Raw genomic sequence first — 16,582 nt, forward strand, 5'->3', positions numbered from 1 at the left:
GGCGAAACGTTGGCTGAAAATCGGCGGAAAAGTAGTATTCTGTTTATACTAAGGAAATTGGCAAAAACTATTATAGTGGCAACACTTGAGTTTGTTTTATTGACAAGACAAATTTGCCCAGGTAGTGCACAGCAAATAGCTTAGCTATTTTTCTCGCAGAGTACAAAGAAAAAAGTCCGTCGGATTTCACAATAATTTAATAGGCATTTTCGGTGCGAATTAAGTCAGAACTAGGCTTAACAGGCAAGAAAGTTGAAAATGTGAAAAAAATTATGTTTTTGCATTCTTATGTATGCAAATAAATGCATACACAATCAAGAGAAATCCTTTTCGATGACAACAGAGAAGCGGAATATTATTTTAAACAAACGAAACTCGATATAGAAGCTCGTGATTCGAAAAATTTGCAATTGGATTGATTTTGGTAACTTAAATTAATGTTCAAGGCTTCCTTAATAACAAATTCCGTAGTTATGAGCCCTCGATTAATCACATTGCTTCCGAATTGCAGTGTCTTTGTTCGTCCCGTCGTAACTCGTGGAAAATGCCTCAATATCTCTTTCGTTACCCCCTAAAGCAGAGTATTCTGTTCAGCTTTTCAAGCGGAATGCTGTCAAACTGCAAATAAAAAAAACGTCGGCGAAACGTTGGTTAAAAATCAGCGGAAAAGTTGTACTCTGTTTATAGTGAGAAAAATTGCAAAAAACTAATATAGTGGCAACACTTGAAACTATTGCCGGCATAATTTTTGTGTGTTTTATGGTTCGTTTCTCCTTATTTATTTGCGAAAAACTAAATTAAATAAAGAAAACAATAAGTGCAGATAAAAAACCCTTTTTAGTATTTAAAAAAACATTTAACTGCTGTCAAATTTCGCTTGCGGAATAATTAAAAATTTCATCAAACATGCCGAAAGCAGAATAGAATACCAGCCCTAAGAAGTATTTACCTAAAAAAATCGTTCAGATAACTTGGTAGAGTGCAAGATATATTCATTTAAAGGTTGCGGCAGTTGACCAACAACAAAATATTGAGTGCACCATCTGGCAAAATCAGTGTTTAGTGCAACTGTGATTTTGAGTATGTTACTATTAGTACCCGCCATTTCTCGTTGTTTGTGTTGTTATGTTCTTAACTATAACACACACACAACCAAAACTCGTTGACAGATAGTGCATATCGTGAGTGCATTGTACTCAGCTGTTTACGGTACACTACCTGGTAACTATGTCATGGTAGAGTGTATGTAGGATTCGGCCCGACCGAACATAAAAATAAAACAGTTGTTAATTTTTTTATACATTTTTATTTTTCCTTTTAGAATTTTGTTTTGTTGTATATATATATATATATAATTCAATATCAATTTGTTGATGTTGTAGTGGTGATAGTTGGTTGTGGCTTTTCTTTATGATTTCTGTTATAATAATAATAATTGAAAATAAATCATATTTGTTTTTTTGCGAAAATTAAGAAATGATGATCTTTTAAAATAAGGAAAGAATAGGCATTTGTATATTTTTAAAGATTGGATAGAATGAATAATTGTTTTGTATTATTTTTCACATTAATTGTTAAATCATAACAGAACTCTTAACTGAGCTTTTTTTATAAAATAAATTTGTTTTTTTCTTACGTTTGTTTCTTTTCTCATTTACATATCATTTTTATGTATATGTATATGAATGTATATGTTTATATATATAAGTAATATAATGCAGCAACAGGTTCGTTAATTATTATTTTCATTACATTCCTCAAGATAAATTCTATTTTGTTGTTGGTTGGTTGGTTTGTTGGTGTCAGTAAACGTTTTATTTTCTTCTCTCGAAATTTCCAGCAGAAAAAATGTACAAATTTGTAAACGAAAATATTTTCTTTTTGTTAAATTGAAAAATGTAAAAACATATTTTTTTTAATTTTTAGCTCGAAAACCAAATAATGCCTAAAATAATTTTAAAATAAAATAAATTTGTTAATAGTCACACTTTATTAATTTTAATTGTTTAATTATTACAAAAATGTTTGCATACTCATTAAAAATTATTTACAAAATTTTAATTTTTATTTCTGGTTTTACATTTGTTGTTTTCCTTTTTTGTGCTTTTTTTTGTAATAGAAAACAAAAACTTATAGTTAGAAAAAAGGAGCATGCTTGTTGAAGGAATAGTTAAACTTAATTTTTTATTAATTCTTTTTTATTCTGTTTTATTCTTTTTTTGTTCTTTTTTTTTTTTTTTTTTTGTTAATGTTATAAGCGCTTTATAAAGATTTCTTAATATATACCAGTACTTATTGTAATAATATTTTAATTTTTTTATTTCCTGTTTGTAGTTGTTTAGGCAATTTTCTTTCTAGTTTCCGATTTTTTTTATATCCACAGCAGCATTAGGAAATCTAGAATTTTTGTTGCCGAATTCTCAAAATAATTGGGAAGAGTCAATGTTTTTCTGAAGATACTTACTTGTTTTCTAGTAATCCATCCGAAAGCAGCGATATCCACTGCAATGGGGTATTATTGAAAAATGTCACGAAATTTATTTCAATTCAAAACAATTACTTGCCCAACAACAAACATCCACTTCAACAGTAGATGGGAAGCCAAATAACTAAAGGCGCTATTACACGGCATGTAGATGTCTTATGACATGTCACTTTGCGTATGCACATGTAATTGACAATGTTTGTCAATATTGTCAATTTACATACGACTCATCATTTTTGCCAACACACCTGTGTGTCATTTTCGCATGACATAACCTAAAAATTTGAGCAGCTGATTTTTTTATGCGTAAAAATCGTTAAAGTTGTGAGAAAGCTGTTTAAATCATAAATTTGAAAAAACGATTTAGTTTGAGGTTGCTTTCATTCGACTGACAACAAAAACAGCTGATTTCTTTATGTTTTTGACAGAAGGAATAGAGCACGTTCTAATCGAAAAATATTAAATGTGCTTATTTGAAAAGTGATTAAAAGTTAAATGAAATTGCACACATGGGAAGTTACAATCGTCAAATAGTAGCTGTGTTCGGGAACTAACAAATTTGTGAAAATTTGCATACATTTTTACTGGAAGTCGTTCGCGTACTTTATTTGCCAGCAGAAGAGAGCGCGAGAGAGAGCAGATTTTGACACTTAGAAAATAGAGAACCTGCAAATTTCTAGTGGGAATTCTTTTGCCAACAGAAATTTGCATCTTTGAGCAGATGTTTTTTAAAGGTCAGCTGTTATATGAAAAGCAGCCGTTACAAGCTTACGCCAAAATGGAACCAAAAGGCAGAGGTAAGTAAAAAATATATGTTGTTTATTGGTAATTATTAAATTTGTTTCATTTTTATGTACTTTTAATAAAGATTCATGGCAGCAGCTAGTGTCAAGGTACAGAAAACTCCACAAATGAAGCTGTAATTGTACCTCAAGTCGGTTGTTCTATATTAGAAGGTAAGTTCAAAATGTGCGGAATTATTTGGAAAATCGTTAAAAATTAAAACATTGTATTCTTCCAGATACCAAGAAAAGATCAACGATGGGTTTCTTAAGTATTTTGATGGAATCATCCTCATCAAAGAGCTACAATGAAACGAACACCGCTCCTTTGAATTGGTTAAGGAAAGAAGAGGCTGCCATGGTATTTAGTGGTTCTGGCTTGGCAGTTAACAAGTGACGCAGAGTGGGATTAGAAAAAATGAGTGCAAATTAGGCTGCCAATTGTGAATGACAGGACAACTAAGTGTTCGTGGCCGCCATATAACCAAATAGAAAGCTCCCTTAGCCTCACATCAGTGGTTGTAGCAATTTGTCTAGCCACAATATCCAAAAACATTAGAGGGTTAGTCTACGGTTGTAGTCCTATGCAGTCTTCGAAATACATGGTGATGCTCGGCGAATGGAAATTGTCCGACGAGAAGAGCGGGAGGGCTAGTCCCCCATGCGTCTTGGCTACCAATAAGAGAAGGGAGATCGGTCTGTACGAATCCTCTTTGCTCGTGTCCTTTTCAGGTTTCAGTAGCGGGATCAGACTGGCCATCTTCCAAACATCGGGTACTATAATAGTGTTCAGATAGGCTGTGGACAGTTGTAAGGTAATCGACTCCAGGCAGATCCAGATTCTTCAACATCAGTGTAGAGATTTTGTCTTGAAACAACGCTTTGCGCGACTTGGCGTCACAGATGTCATTCGTAACTTCGTGCACGGTTGTTGTTGTAGCAGTGTGTTGTACACTGAAAAACTCCATCGGGCCAATGCGGTACGTACAACTGGCTGCCATGAAATTCCACTGTAATTTGTGATGGCTGTCCAGCGGCACGGCGATCACGGATATACAAATGGTTCCCCTTCTAGCCTTTTCACTCTCGGGTCAATAAATTGATGTTTATCTAAGGAAAATAACTCACAATTATTGCCAGCAATTTTTATTAAAAAAAAATGTTTTCCAAGCAAGCAAAAAACAACCAACCAAAACAAAAATCAGCTGTTTTTCTGCAAATATTTGCTGGAAGTTGTTTGCGTAGCTAGCAGCTAAGGTTCTCGTTATAACAATGAACACCACTCAGATCGGAACTCAAAGGTCGAGCCTGTGTGGTGCTCATAGTTATTCTGCGCCCAATACTTACATAGCCTGATATAGACCTGATATAAACCTATCTCTCCTCTATCTCCCTCTTTTATGTCTAAGCACCCATGGGAAGCAATATCCAAGTATATAAAAAATCCATGGGATTTGTTCGTTGGCCTCTCATTATCATTTTCGACCAGTTAATGTGGCGTTTTAGAGTTTTTTGGGCAGCCCCCGACTCTTGGTTCCAAATTTGTCAGATTAGTTCGTTTGTCAAATCTAAAATGATCTTTCATGTTAGTCCTGATGGGTGTAGATCTACGTCCGGGTCCACTGAAACTTGGCCCCATTTTGATATCAGATTTGTACAACAAATTTGCCCATGAACATTTCATTAAAGAACAAGGGCAAACTTCTAGCATATAAAAGAGTGCTGTCCGATTCATTTTTTTTATAGCCGAGTCCGAACGCAGTGCGACAACACCTCTTTGAGAAAGAAGTTTTTACATGGCATAGTAGCTAGTAAATGTCCCCAGAACTAGGAAATATATTCTGATGTTCTCGCCAGGATTCCTACCCAGGCGTTCAAGGTCACATGTCAATCTCTGAGCCACGGTAGCCTCCTCCTCCATCAGATCAAATATGTAATCTACTTTAAAATTCATTTGAGGCGGACATGTCAATCTTTGCGCCACGGTAGCCTCCTCCATCCGATTAGATATGTAATCTACTTCAAAATTCCTTTTGTGTCCCATATTGTTCCAATTGATCTATACTGCGCTTTGGGATTTTTTATCGTGGGGCGATCTTCTGGTTCCAAATTTGGATTCCAGATTTGTAGTTTTCTTCCAAATAACTTTCTTTTGGGTCCCCTATTGTCCCGATTGGTCTAAATATCTGTTTTCGTGGACTTTACCGGATTAACCTATGACGATGAGAGTTTCTCCACCTTTTCATTTTATGTACGGAATTGCATGAATACAAAGCTGCAAAATTCAGGCAGGGACACTTGCTGTGCCTGCTGTCCGTCAGAACGGGGCATATATGCACAAAGGGATATTGGCAGATTCTGCCCCCTAATTTTCACAAAATCTGCAGAAGTCCGCTTTCCCATGTAATTGCCAATAAGAACCACTGTCATCATGTTGTCTTATGGACAGAAAAACGGAGGTGTTCCTCCCTCAAATGCTGGTCGGCAGAACATGGATAACCCACAACACTTTAACTTTATCCCACGCCTACTTAGCGCGGTCTAGGGGGTCTGTGCATTGATATTGCTTTTATATAAATCGATCTCTTGACTTTTACTTCTCATTTTCGTTTGGAATATAGGTGATGGGAAATTGATGATAGTATCGATACTATCGATATTTATTAAAACAATTGAAAATATCGAATGTTGCGATTATCGAAAGTTTGCCAGCTCTACGTAAATATGTAAATAAATAAACATATTTTGATGAATTTTTACACAGCCAACAAGCAAAAAGGCGATAAGTTCTGATACCCACCACCTCGGGTATATATGGAAACCATCTTTCTTCAAAAACAGGTAAAAAATGCATACCTTATTCCCCATAGCAACTATATCGAAATATGTTCCGATTTGGACCAAACACTTATAAGTAGAAGCCATTATTCAATTGTGTATAACAAAATATGGGTCTTTTTGGCAGCCATATTCAAATATAAACCGATCTAGACCATATATAACACTGATGTCGAAAAGCCTAACATAAGTCACTGTGTAAAATTTCAGTGAAATCGGAGTATAAATGCGCCTTTTATGGGGCCAAGACTTTAAATCGATATACCGATCTATATGGCAGCTATATCCAAATCCGGACCGATTTGAGCTGAGTTGCAGAAAAATGTCGAAGAGCCTAACACAACGCACTGTTCCGAATTTCGTAGAAATCGGATTATAAATGCGCCATAAATCGAGAGATCGGTCTATATGGCAGCTATATCCAAATCTGGAACGATATGGGCCAAATTAACGAAGGAAGTTGAAAGGCCTAACGCAACTCACTGTCCCAAATTTAAGCAAAATCGGATAATAAATGTGGCTTTTATGGGCCTAAGACCCTAAATCGGCGGATCGGTCTATATGGGGGCTATATCAAGATATAGTCCGATATAGCTCATCTTCGAACTTAACCTGCTTATGGACAAAAGAAGAATCTTTGCAAAGTTTCAGCTCAATATCTCTATTTTTAAAAGACTGTAGCGTGGTTTCAACAGACAGACGGTCAGACGGACGGACATGGCTAGATGGTCTTAGATTTGTACGCTGATCAAGAATATATATATACTTTATAGGGTCGCAAATGGATATGTGTTGCAAACGGAATGAAAAAAATGAATATACCCCCATCCTTCGGTGGTGGGTATAAAAATAGAGTACCCTGCTTAAGGAGGTAATCGCACTCTAAAGTACATCATGGCTGTTTATCGAATAAGTATGGAATCTTCTATTGTATAATTTTGTTATATACCACAATATATTTCGTTTACCAAACTGTTAACGGCAAGTAAGTTACAGATTACCACGAAATAAAAAATTCGGCTTCCGCAACCGGAATAAGGGTGTGAATGTCTATAGCATGTGTATGATCAAATTTAAAAAAAATCCACGTTTTTTTTGTGTTTAATTTCATTTGTTATATATGAAAATAAGCTTTTTGTTTATTACAGATACATATATATTTGTTGTTGTTGCAGTTGCAGTTTACTTTATATCATAACTATAGGCTAAAAAATTTTACAAGTGGAAATCGAATAAATACGAAATATAATCATAAGCATACAAAATTGTTTATATGTATTGTAAGTATTGTATTAGAGAAATGGAGGAATGGGGATAACGGTAATATGTGTGGTGGTCGGTCATGCAAGCATCTCACTCAATTCAATGGCCAAAATCACAAAATTTTCACACAAACACAAACCGAGTATAGAGAATAGAAAAACCACAGCAGCTTATTGGGGGGTAAATGGATTGTGTGAAAATGTATTGAGAAAAATTGGCCACTAAACTACAGTTATCAACATCCTCCCCTCTACATCGGAGAAAAAAGTTTTTGCATATATTTACAATAGGCCTTTGCATGAAGGTGACTGATCGCATTTGCACTCTCTCAAGACTTTATTTTGTATGTAAAACAGCAGCAGATTGGAAAATCTTTAGAGAGCGTTCGATGCAATCGTGTCCCAAACATGTATAACTTATTTGCAAATATATATCAAATCTATGTAACGACGATTTTTTTTGTAACTTTTTTTGATTTTTTCAAAAGTTAGTTCTTCTTACATTTACAAAACATTTACTCTTCTCACTATCTTTTTGTTGTTGTTGTTGTGTAGTTTTATTTAGGGTATTATTTTAAAGTTGCTAAAATGTAGGTGTGTGTGTGTTCTTGTATGTAAAATGAGTAAAATTACTAAAAATTAAAAAGAAAAAAAAAATAATAGTATTTAAAATAAAATTATCTTATATGTTACAAAATTAAAAAAAAATATATATTTTTTTGTGGTTTTTATCATGTTTGTTTGTTTGTTTTATAGCATAAAAATTTTAAAACTTTTTTCTGTTTTCTGTTCTTTAATTAGTTAATAACTATTTAATAATTATATAATATAGTAGCTTATACATTAGAACTAAACTCACTTTAAATCAGTTTACTTTTGTTTTATTTGGGAGAGCTCTCTCTCTAACTCTAAAACTCTCTTGTCTATAATTGTAATTTCTCTTTGTTTGCTACTAAGCAGCACTCTCGCATTTTCTTCTTAATCGAGCTCTCTCTCTCTCTGTTCCTCTGTCGCTCTCACACTATTTTACGGTTGTCGCATAATTTTTACAGTTATTACTTCCTACTACTAAACCAATAGGTAGGTTGGTGTTCTGCTTTTCTACTCAGAATCTTGTCAAGTGTCACCACTGTGAACGACCTACTCATTACTTGCACTATTTATTTATGGATGACCTCCTCGGACGCCTTAAAACTCATTCCGTCCTGTCCTCATTTTCACTATTTGTGGAGAGATTTAGGGAGTTATCCGCACTGCCCGAGGATGATTGACGTGTGTGTCGTGTGGAACGTAGTTCTCTTCTCTTTTCGGGGGGCTGTTCGGCAACCAGCGAATGGTCGGCTCCTGACCTGGGTCGTTTAAGACGGCCGGATGAGCGACGCGTTTCTTCGCTATTCGATGATGTGTTATTTGCAGATTCGTGGGCCGATAAATCTTCCAGGCTACCACCGTGTATCGAACTGGCAGCTGAATTGGCTGTTGAGGTGGGTGGAGGCGGTGGTTGGGGTTGAGCGGCTTGTGCAGACGAGTTGGATGCGGAGGTGGATGGACTTGCTTGTTGCTGTTGATTAGATTGGGCTGGCTTTTTGAGTATTGGTTGTATTATCAGTTCATCAGCTTCTTCATAGGGGGGCGGCATTTTCGCAGCCTCGGCAGCATTGGTGATGGTCAGTGAAATTCTCGACTCACTACGTTCAGATCTCTCACTGCTGGAGCTGGCTCCGGAACTAATAGGTGGGGCTATTGTTATAGTGGTTTGTGATGGCAGATTGGCTGCTATTCCCGCAGAGTTAAGTGGAGTCAGTGTAACCTTGTCGGCTTCAGGTTGTGCTGAGGAAGATGATGCTGAAGAACTGCCGCCACCGCGTATACTCTTTTCTATGCTGGTCATGCCACCACCGAGGTTCATGGGGAAACCGGCGGCTGCCAATGCAGCAGCAGCATTTAAGTCGTCTTTAAGCGAGGATGTTGAAGTTTCAGTTCTTTGTCTCTTCGACTTATGATGATCATCGCTGGATGATGAGTATGATGGTGTTGACGACGCTGCTGATGTGGGTATCAATGATATTCCTGATCCCAAGCCCAATGTTTTGGTATAGTAGTCCATTTGCTTTTGGAAGGCATCCTTGGCTAATGCATCTTGATCTCTTTGCCTCTTCGATGATGAGGAAGAAGATGATGAGGTTTGCGTTGAGGCACCACCCGTCAGACCGGCCAAACTGCCCGTTAAACTGGCTAAGGAACCCGGGCCGGTTAGCGGCAATGAACCACCTGCGGCAGCCATTGCTTGGGCAGCCATCTCAGCCAAAAATGCTTGACTAAATTCAGCAGGCATTCCAGGTATTTGAGGCAAAGCTGCTGCCGCAGCGGCTGCAGCAGCAGCAGCTGCTTTTGCACTCTTACTGGATGAGTTGTTGGAAGAAGAGTTAGTATTGGATGAGGATGATGATCCCGTGGATCCACCCGTCATCGATGGTGGCAATTTACCCTGCGATAAAGCTTGCAGAGTGGCCAAATCTGTTGGCAACTGGCCTCTGGCCAAACATTCCATTAGTTTCTGCTGCTCCTTTGCAGCCTGCTGAGCCGCAACGGCTGCCGCATTCGCCGATGAATTCGACGATGATGATCTCTTTTCGCTTATCGTGGATGAGGAAGGTGTGCTGGCACCCGATATGGGTGGCATACCGAGCGAGTTCATTAGGCGAGTGGCCTGAGCCAAGTCCATGTTCGCCACACGGGAGAACGATTCTAATAACTGAGCATCTGCAGGCATTAAAAAGTTTGACAATTGAGCCATCTCTGCTGAAGCCTGTGCTGCAGCAGCTCGACTGGCTGACGATTGTCTACCTCTAGATGAAGTACTTTGTGAACTATTCGACCCTGTGTTAGACGAACCAGCCATACTTGCAGCCATAGCATTCATAAGGTTTGCAGCTTGTGCTGCAGATGAGGCGGCATTAGAAGACGATGAGGAGGACCTTGAGTTGGACGATTTCGATTGGGACTGATGAGCTTTTGTTTGTGTGGTGGAAGTTGAGCCAGCCGAAGATGCGCCATTCATTAGATATTGTTGAGCCAACTGATCATAGGCAGCGCCTAAGCCAGTCGAACCCAATCCAGCAGAACCCAAAGAGTAGGGGTTCAAACCACCCATACCCATAGGGGGATACAATAGCGAAGGATTGCCAAATAAAAATGGAAAACCAGCAGCTAGCTGTGAAGCACTTGGCCCCGAGTTCTTTGAGTTCGATCCTGAACCAGAATTGCCGGTCGATAATGCCGATGCACCTAAAGCAGCTGCAGCAACAGCGGCAGCAGCCGCATTTTGTTGTAGCAGTTCGGCTTTAGTGGGCTTCTTGTTGACATTTGATGAGCCAGAACCCTGTCCAGAGCTCTTACTGTTCGAGCCACTCGTCGAAGATGACGAACCGGGCATGCCACCCAAGCCACTCAAAGCAGGTCCAGCTGCTGCCATAAGTGTGGCCAATGATTGGGCATCCATGCCAGACAAATTGCCCAGACCACCCATGCCTGCTAAGCTAGCAAACAAGTTCATGTTGTTCAAATTTCCCAATCCCGGTATGTTGCCCATACCAGGCATGCCAGCAAAAGGCATTGACAGTAGAGGATTCTTTGGATCAAACGCGGACAAAGGATTCTTGGGATCAAATGAGCCGAGACCGGGTAAGCTGGCCAATAGACTGGGATTCAGTCCAGCCAATGAGCCGAACTGCATGGCTGCATTTGCTTGATCCATTGCCGTTTGCCTTGAAGATTTTTTCGATGAACTGGATGACGATTGCGACTGCGATGATTGCTGTTGCGAATTGGAGTGACTGCTGGACGAAGCATTACTAGACGTGGAGGAAGGTCTTCCAGTGTGTCCTTTGCTTGAATTGGAATAGCTTGATTCCATAGGTTTGGGCGAGGGTGCTGACATAGGATTCTGCATTTGTTCTAACCACTTGGGGTCGACTTCGTAGTTGGGATTTTCAGTTAGCCTAAAAACAAACAAAAAAAAAACATGATAAGAACATACAAAGATTGCAGAAAATAACTCAGGGCTCTTACCATTGCATCAACCTCTTCAGTTGTGGAGCCTTGTTGCCGGCTAAACGTTTGCCTGTTTGTTTATTTATCACTGGTACAGGTTCATCTCCAGTCAAACCTGGCGGTGGTCCTCCCATTGACTGTTGTTGTTGCTGATGCTGTTGTTGTTGGGCAGCCGCAGATTGACCGTGGGATTGAGCCGCAGACGATTTAGACGAAGACATCTGTGAAGCCGATAACGATTGTTGTGCGGGCGTGGACGATTGTTGACGATTTGATCTTCTTCCACTGGAACTTGTCGAGGGTGTGTTACTACTACTACTACCCGTGTAATCCATGCTTAATGGTGCACTCATGTCCGTCAGCCATTTGTCGACTTTGGTATCCATAGGTCCTCCATATTTTGTGCTACAACAAAAGAGTAGAAAAAATTATTTATTTTTTTTGTTAACTATTTTTCTTGCTCTTAGCTGTCAAGTGACATACTTTAGTTTCATGGCTTGCTCCATATCAGCTAACATACTTTCGTACAGTTTACGCTGGGCTGATGGCAAACATTGCATCATCTTCTGCTGTTGCTTAATGAAAGTCTGGGGATCCGTAGCCATAGTTTGAGACAAAAAGGCACTCAAACTATCCTTTGCTGATAAACTGCCCATACCGGCCATATTTTGTAAAGCTGATAGGCCTGAATTCGATGAATTCGCGGTTGCCGATGCGGATGACTGTTGTGAACTGCTGGACTGAGAACCACTCTTTCCCTCTAAAAAACATAATTGTGAATGGAAAACAAATCGTTTTAGTTAACCAACATAACAGATGTACGATACGACTTAATGTAATTGCAAAGCTCAGAGACTCAAACTCACTTCCGGGCACTGTCGTGACAGTGATTGTAAATGGTTTTTGATTTTGTTGTTGCTGTGAGGCCAACGAGGATGGAACATTGGCCGGAGTCACCGATACACTAGGAGGTATCTGAGGTTTCTTCGACGAAGGCAAAGAGGGATCGGGGAAAGTCTTCTGTTCCTTGGCCGCCGAAAGACCTAAAACAATTTCGTCCAACTTCTTGCGTTTCTTTTCTTTGCCAACGACAGGTTCTTCAATGGTCTAGAAATTGCCGGAAATACAAGTTGAAATTAATTGCTAAAATATAAATTCTGCTAGACATGACAAGAAGACGACTTACGCAATTGTTCTTCTTCATGAGTTTATTGAGAGTGTCATCCAATTTGCCGCCTTTGCTGGCCATGGAAGGAAACGCTGAACTTAAGGCAGCATGTATACTAGAAGCGGAAGCTTGAGAAGTCGAAGAAGACGATGAAGATGACTTCTTAGAGCCCATTGAAAAATCTTGAACTTCGCTTAAATCTATGGCCCCCGCCGAAGCGGACTTCATAATGTCAGCCATATTCATTTTGGGCAAACTATAATTAGAAGAATGTTAAATGGATGAATGGAGTTTAAATATATTTGTGCTTACCTAGAGGATAAGTCCATAGCTCCTCCCATAGACGAAGGTGGGGGTGTTTTCAATGGCGGTACTGCCGGTTTGTTGAACTGGCCAGATGATTGACGGCTCAAAGGTGCATGCTGATGCGCCGGAGGAGGCTGTAAAGCCGAGGCCAACGAAGAATTTGGCGCTGGTGAAGCAGCTGACGATGAACGCCTTGACGATGACCCTCCACCCCCGCCGCTAGCACCAGAAGCAGCAGCTGCCATATTGGCAATCTCGGTTTCCCAATCTTTAGCTGCTACTAATTTAGAGAGCATGATAGAAAATGATCTCAGACACTTAAAATAAAAAAATGTACTTACATGATTGTGAATTATTGAGTAAAGCATGAAGTTTGGCACGCTCTGTCTCCACATCTATGGCTATGTGACGTTTGCGTTTTTTGCCCGAGTTTGTGGTAGTGGTGTTGGTACTGGGTGCTGGTGCATTGTTGCCAGTATTAGGTATGGTAAGACCAGACAATGCCGTCAAGGACATACCGGGCAATAGAGCGCTAAGGGCACTCGCATTTCCACCTGCAGCAGCCACGGCTGCAGCCATAGCGGCATTTAAGCTATTGGCATCTAGGCCACTGAGACCAGCGGCCGCGGCAGCCGCTGCTGCTGCTGCAGATACTGAAGACACACTGGGAGGTGGTGGCGCCGCCGGAGTAGGCATTTTAGGTGTTGCAATAGGGGTTGTATTTACAGGGGCAATAGGTATGGGAGATGGTGCAGGAGGAGCTGCTGTAATAGCAGCAGCTGCTTGTTGCTGTACCTGCGCCGTGGGCAAATGTTTGGTAACACCTTGATCGGTGGTGATCGTAATAACGTCGGGAGTGGTGGAGCGTTTCTCAACGGCAACACTCAGATGAGGTATGGCTTCATGGAGACCAATGTTCAGCTCAATGCCTTTACATCCGGCCAACGCTGAATACTCCTTATCTACAGGCCACTTTCCGGTTTCAACACAGGTCACAATGTGGCAAACACGTCTTTCCAAAGCGAAATCTTTGAACCATCTAATCATACACATTTCCAATTTTGGTTTCTCCAATTTTTGCTTAGCAGCTCCCGGTTGTATAACTTCCAAGTCGGGGAAACGGGCTTTAAGCTCAGCAGCCTGTTTATTGCACTCTTCTTCGACAGCCTTTTCCTTCTCCTTCATTACTTCTTCATCGTCAGGATCTGGATTGGAACCACTTGTAGCGGTGGCCAAATCCAAGATCTCCTCTTCGTTTGAGGATTTCTTGTGATCTTCTTTGGAAGTTTTTTTCTTAACCTCTTCGGCATCTGTGGCAGCGGTTTTGGACTTGTCCTCATCGTCCCCTGTTTTGACATTCTCTTCCTCTGTCGTATCCAGGTCCTTTTTATCAGCTTCTTCCGTCTTAACATCATCCTCGTCTTCTTTCTGTGACTTGTTCTCCTCTGTTTCGTTTGTTGGTTTGCTATCATCTTTAGATTTCTCCTTTTCCAATTTTTCGTTTTTAGATCTCGATAAGTCTTCCTCCAGATCGTCGCTCGCCTCACCAGCAGACATTTCCTCCTTAAGATCCTTGGACGATTTCTTTTTCTTCTTTGGTGCTTCATCTGTTTCCATTTCGATATTTTCCAACACTTTGGAATTATCTTTGTTCTTTTCCAAGGATAAAGGCTCATCGTCATCATCATCATCTTTTGTTAGATCTTGACACTCAATATCTTCTTTTATGTCATTCTTGGTAGACAAGTCTTGGAACTTCTCCTCCTTGTCCTCTGGAACATCATCGGTTTTCTCCTTTTTCAAGTCTTCTGACTTGATGTCATTTGTTTCACTCTTCACTTCTGCCTTAAGAGGAGAATAATTTTCCTTTTTGATAAGGCTGCTCTTGGTCAAGAGCTCCTCATCCAAATCAATAATTTCGTCCTTAATTTGTGACGAGGCAGCAGTGGAGGTTGTAGTGGTTGCCGATATTTTCTCAGCATTTAATGCCTCGAGTTTTATAGAGCATTGTATTTGAGCTTCCAGTTCTCGAATGAAACGCTTTTCGGAATCGGCAAAGGAAAATGAATGATCATTAAATATAAATGTCTCAGAACGATACAGGCCATGTTTGAGCACTGCTGCCAATAGTTCTTTGTCATGCTTTCCCGGCTCCCACCAATCGGGCGTGTCAGCATTGACCATACATAGCTTTAATCTCTCCTCCAATTGCGGATGCTTGGCAATTTCTCTCAGTTTGGAGAGTAACTCCAAACGATCTAGAATTAATTTGGCATGATCCTCACTGATATCCTCAATGATACCCTCCAGGCCCTTCTCATTTTCCGATAGTTTAACGCCAGCTTGTCGCTTACACATGGTTATAAAAACTTTGTAGTAATCATTGAGCGTCTCATCGCTCTTTCTTTCTAAGTGGGCCATTTGTTTGAATTTGGTCCAATCGGGAACAAGATTAGTTGAGCCCGGCGTTAAGGCTGAGGGAGGAAGTAAATCTATGCCATAACCAGTCAGAACACGTAAAAATTCATATTCTTCACGTCGGTTCCATTTTTTAGGTATACACTGCAAACGTTGCATTTCACGCTCTTTGGCAACCATTTCCATTTTGCCCTGGCGTTCCATTTTCTGTAAGAAAAAAAAAAACATGTTGATGGGTTATGTTTTATTATATGAATAAGCGGCAGCTAAATTTTATAAATTTATAACAAAATGTAATATAAAATGTAGCAGAAACCAATTTTAATGTACGTATATAACTTCGTTTCAAAAGAGCGGCAACACTAACATTGCGGTTAGATTAAGTGTGGTTATTGTAACAGACGTAAGATCGATACGAGTTGCCAATACCAATTCAGGGCATACAATACATAAAGCAACGTATCTTTTGAATTTGTCGATCAGGGATAATTTTGAACGCGCATAGATGGCATTGCATTTATTGGAATGGGACCACTATCACATATTATATAAAAAGTACATATATCCTAGCATAGTGCATGTGCGGATTAATTTAATCAATAAATATATTAATTAAGGGCACACTGAGGCAAAATTCCACTTAAAATATAAAATTTTAGGAAAATCGTTAAAAAAAAAAGATTGGGTGTCTTTTTCTCCAAAAATCGCAAATGATATACACTATCTTTACATTATTTATGTCTTTGATTGCGCATGGTCATACATACATGAAAAATGCTCATATAATGGGCTCAATACCCTATATATTGAGATCGCTCTGTATATCCAAATATCGTCCGATCTGTACGATATTCAACACAAAAGTGTAGTGAGATACCAAAACGCATTGTTTCAAATTTCATCAAAATCAAATTTCCAAATATAGTCCGATCTGGACTACATTTAACAAGAATGGGTAAGGGTATACCAAAACTCACTGTGCCAAATTTCATCGAAATCGGATGAAAAATTACCAATTGATTGCCTCAAGACTTTAAATCTGGAGATCAGTGTATAAATTTCAATTGTTTGAGTTCAGAAGGTCAGATTTATATTCAATGAATACGAAATCATCAAAAATTGTTTGAAAAATGATTTCAATTACCAAAATATCTGAAAATTTATAAATACTAAAAGGTATGTATTGGGTATTTACCCAATAAATACCCAAGCATTGGATATTTACCTGGTAGAAACCCATTTCTACTGAATTATTAAATCGATAAAAATA

General features: G+C 39.2%; 1 protein-coding gene across 7 annotated transcripts in view; it reads right to left on the minus strand.

The window, feature by feature from the left end:
- Positions 1-7,899: 7,899 nt before the first annotated feature.
- The window catches only part of LOC106084024 (hornerin), a 120,992-nt gene continuing 112,309 nt past the window's right edge, over positions 7,900-16,582 (minus strand). For 3 of the 7 annotated variants that reach the window (XM_059365971.1, XM_059365968.1, XM_013247419.2), the window contains 7 exons: positions 13,236-15,519; positions 12,901-13,171; positions 12,607-12,844; positions 12,287-12,527; positions 11,904-12,180; positions 11,439-11,825; positions 7,900-11,368 (listed from right to left, as the gene is read on the minus strand). In XM_059365971.1, coding sequence (XP_059221954.1) covers positions 8,563-11,368; positions 11,439-11,825; positions 11,904-12,180; positions 12,287-12,527; positions 12,607-12,844; positions 12,901-13,171; positions 13,236-15,519 — 6,504 coding nt within the window. In that variant the 3' untranslated portion in view covers positions 7,900-8,562. Of the gene's footprint in view, positions 11,369-11,438; positions 11,826-11,903; positions 12,181-12,286; positions 12,528-12,606; positions 12,845-12,900; positions 13,175-13,235; positions 15,520-16,582 lie in introns of all 7 variants that reach the window. The other 4 variants (XM_059365969.1, XM_059365970.1, XM_059365967.1 and 1 more) reach the window with 2 other exon arrangements.

This window comes from Stomoxys calcitrans, chromosome 3 (genome assembly GCF_963082655.1).
Source record: "Stomoxys calcitrans chromosome 3, idStoCalc2.1, whole genome shotgun sequence".
Taxonomy (NCBI): Eukaryota; Metazoa; Arthropoda; class Insecta; order Diptera; family Muscidae; genus Stomoxys; species Stomoxys calcitrans.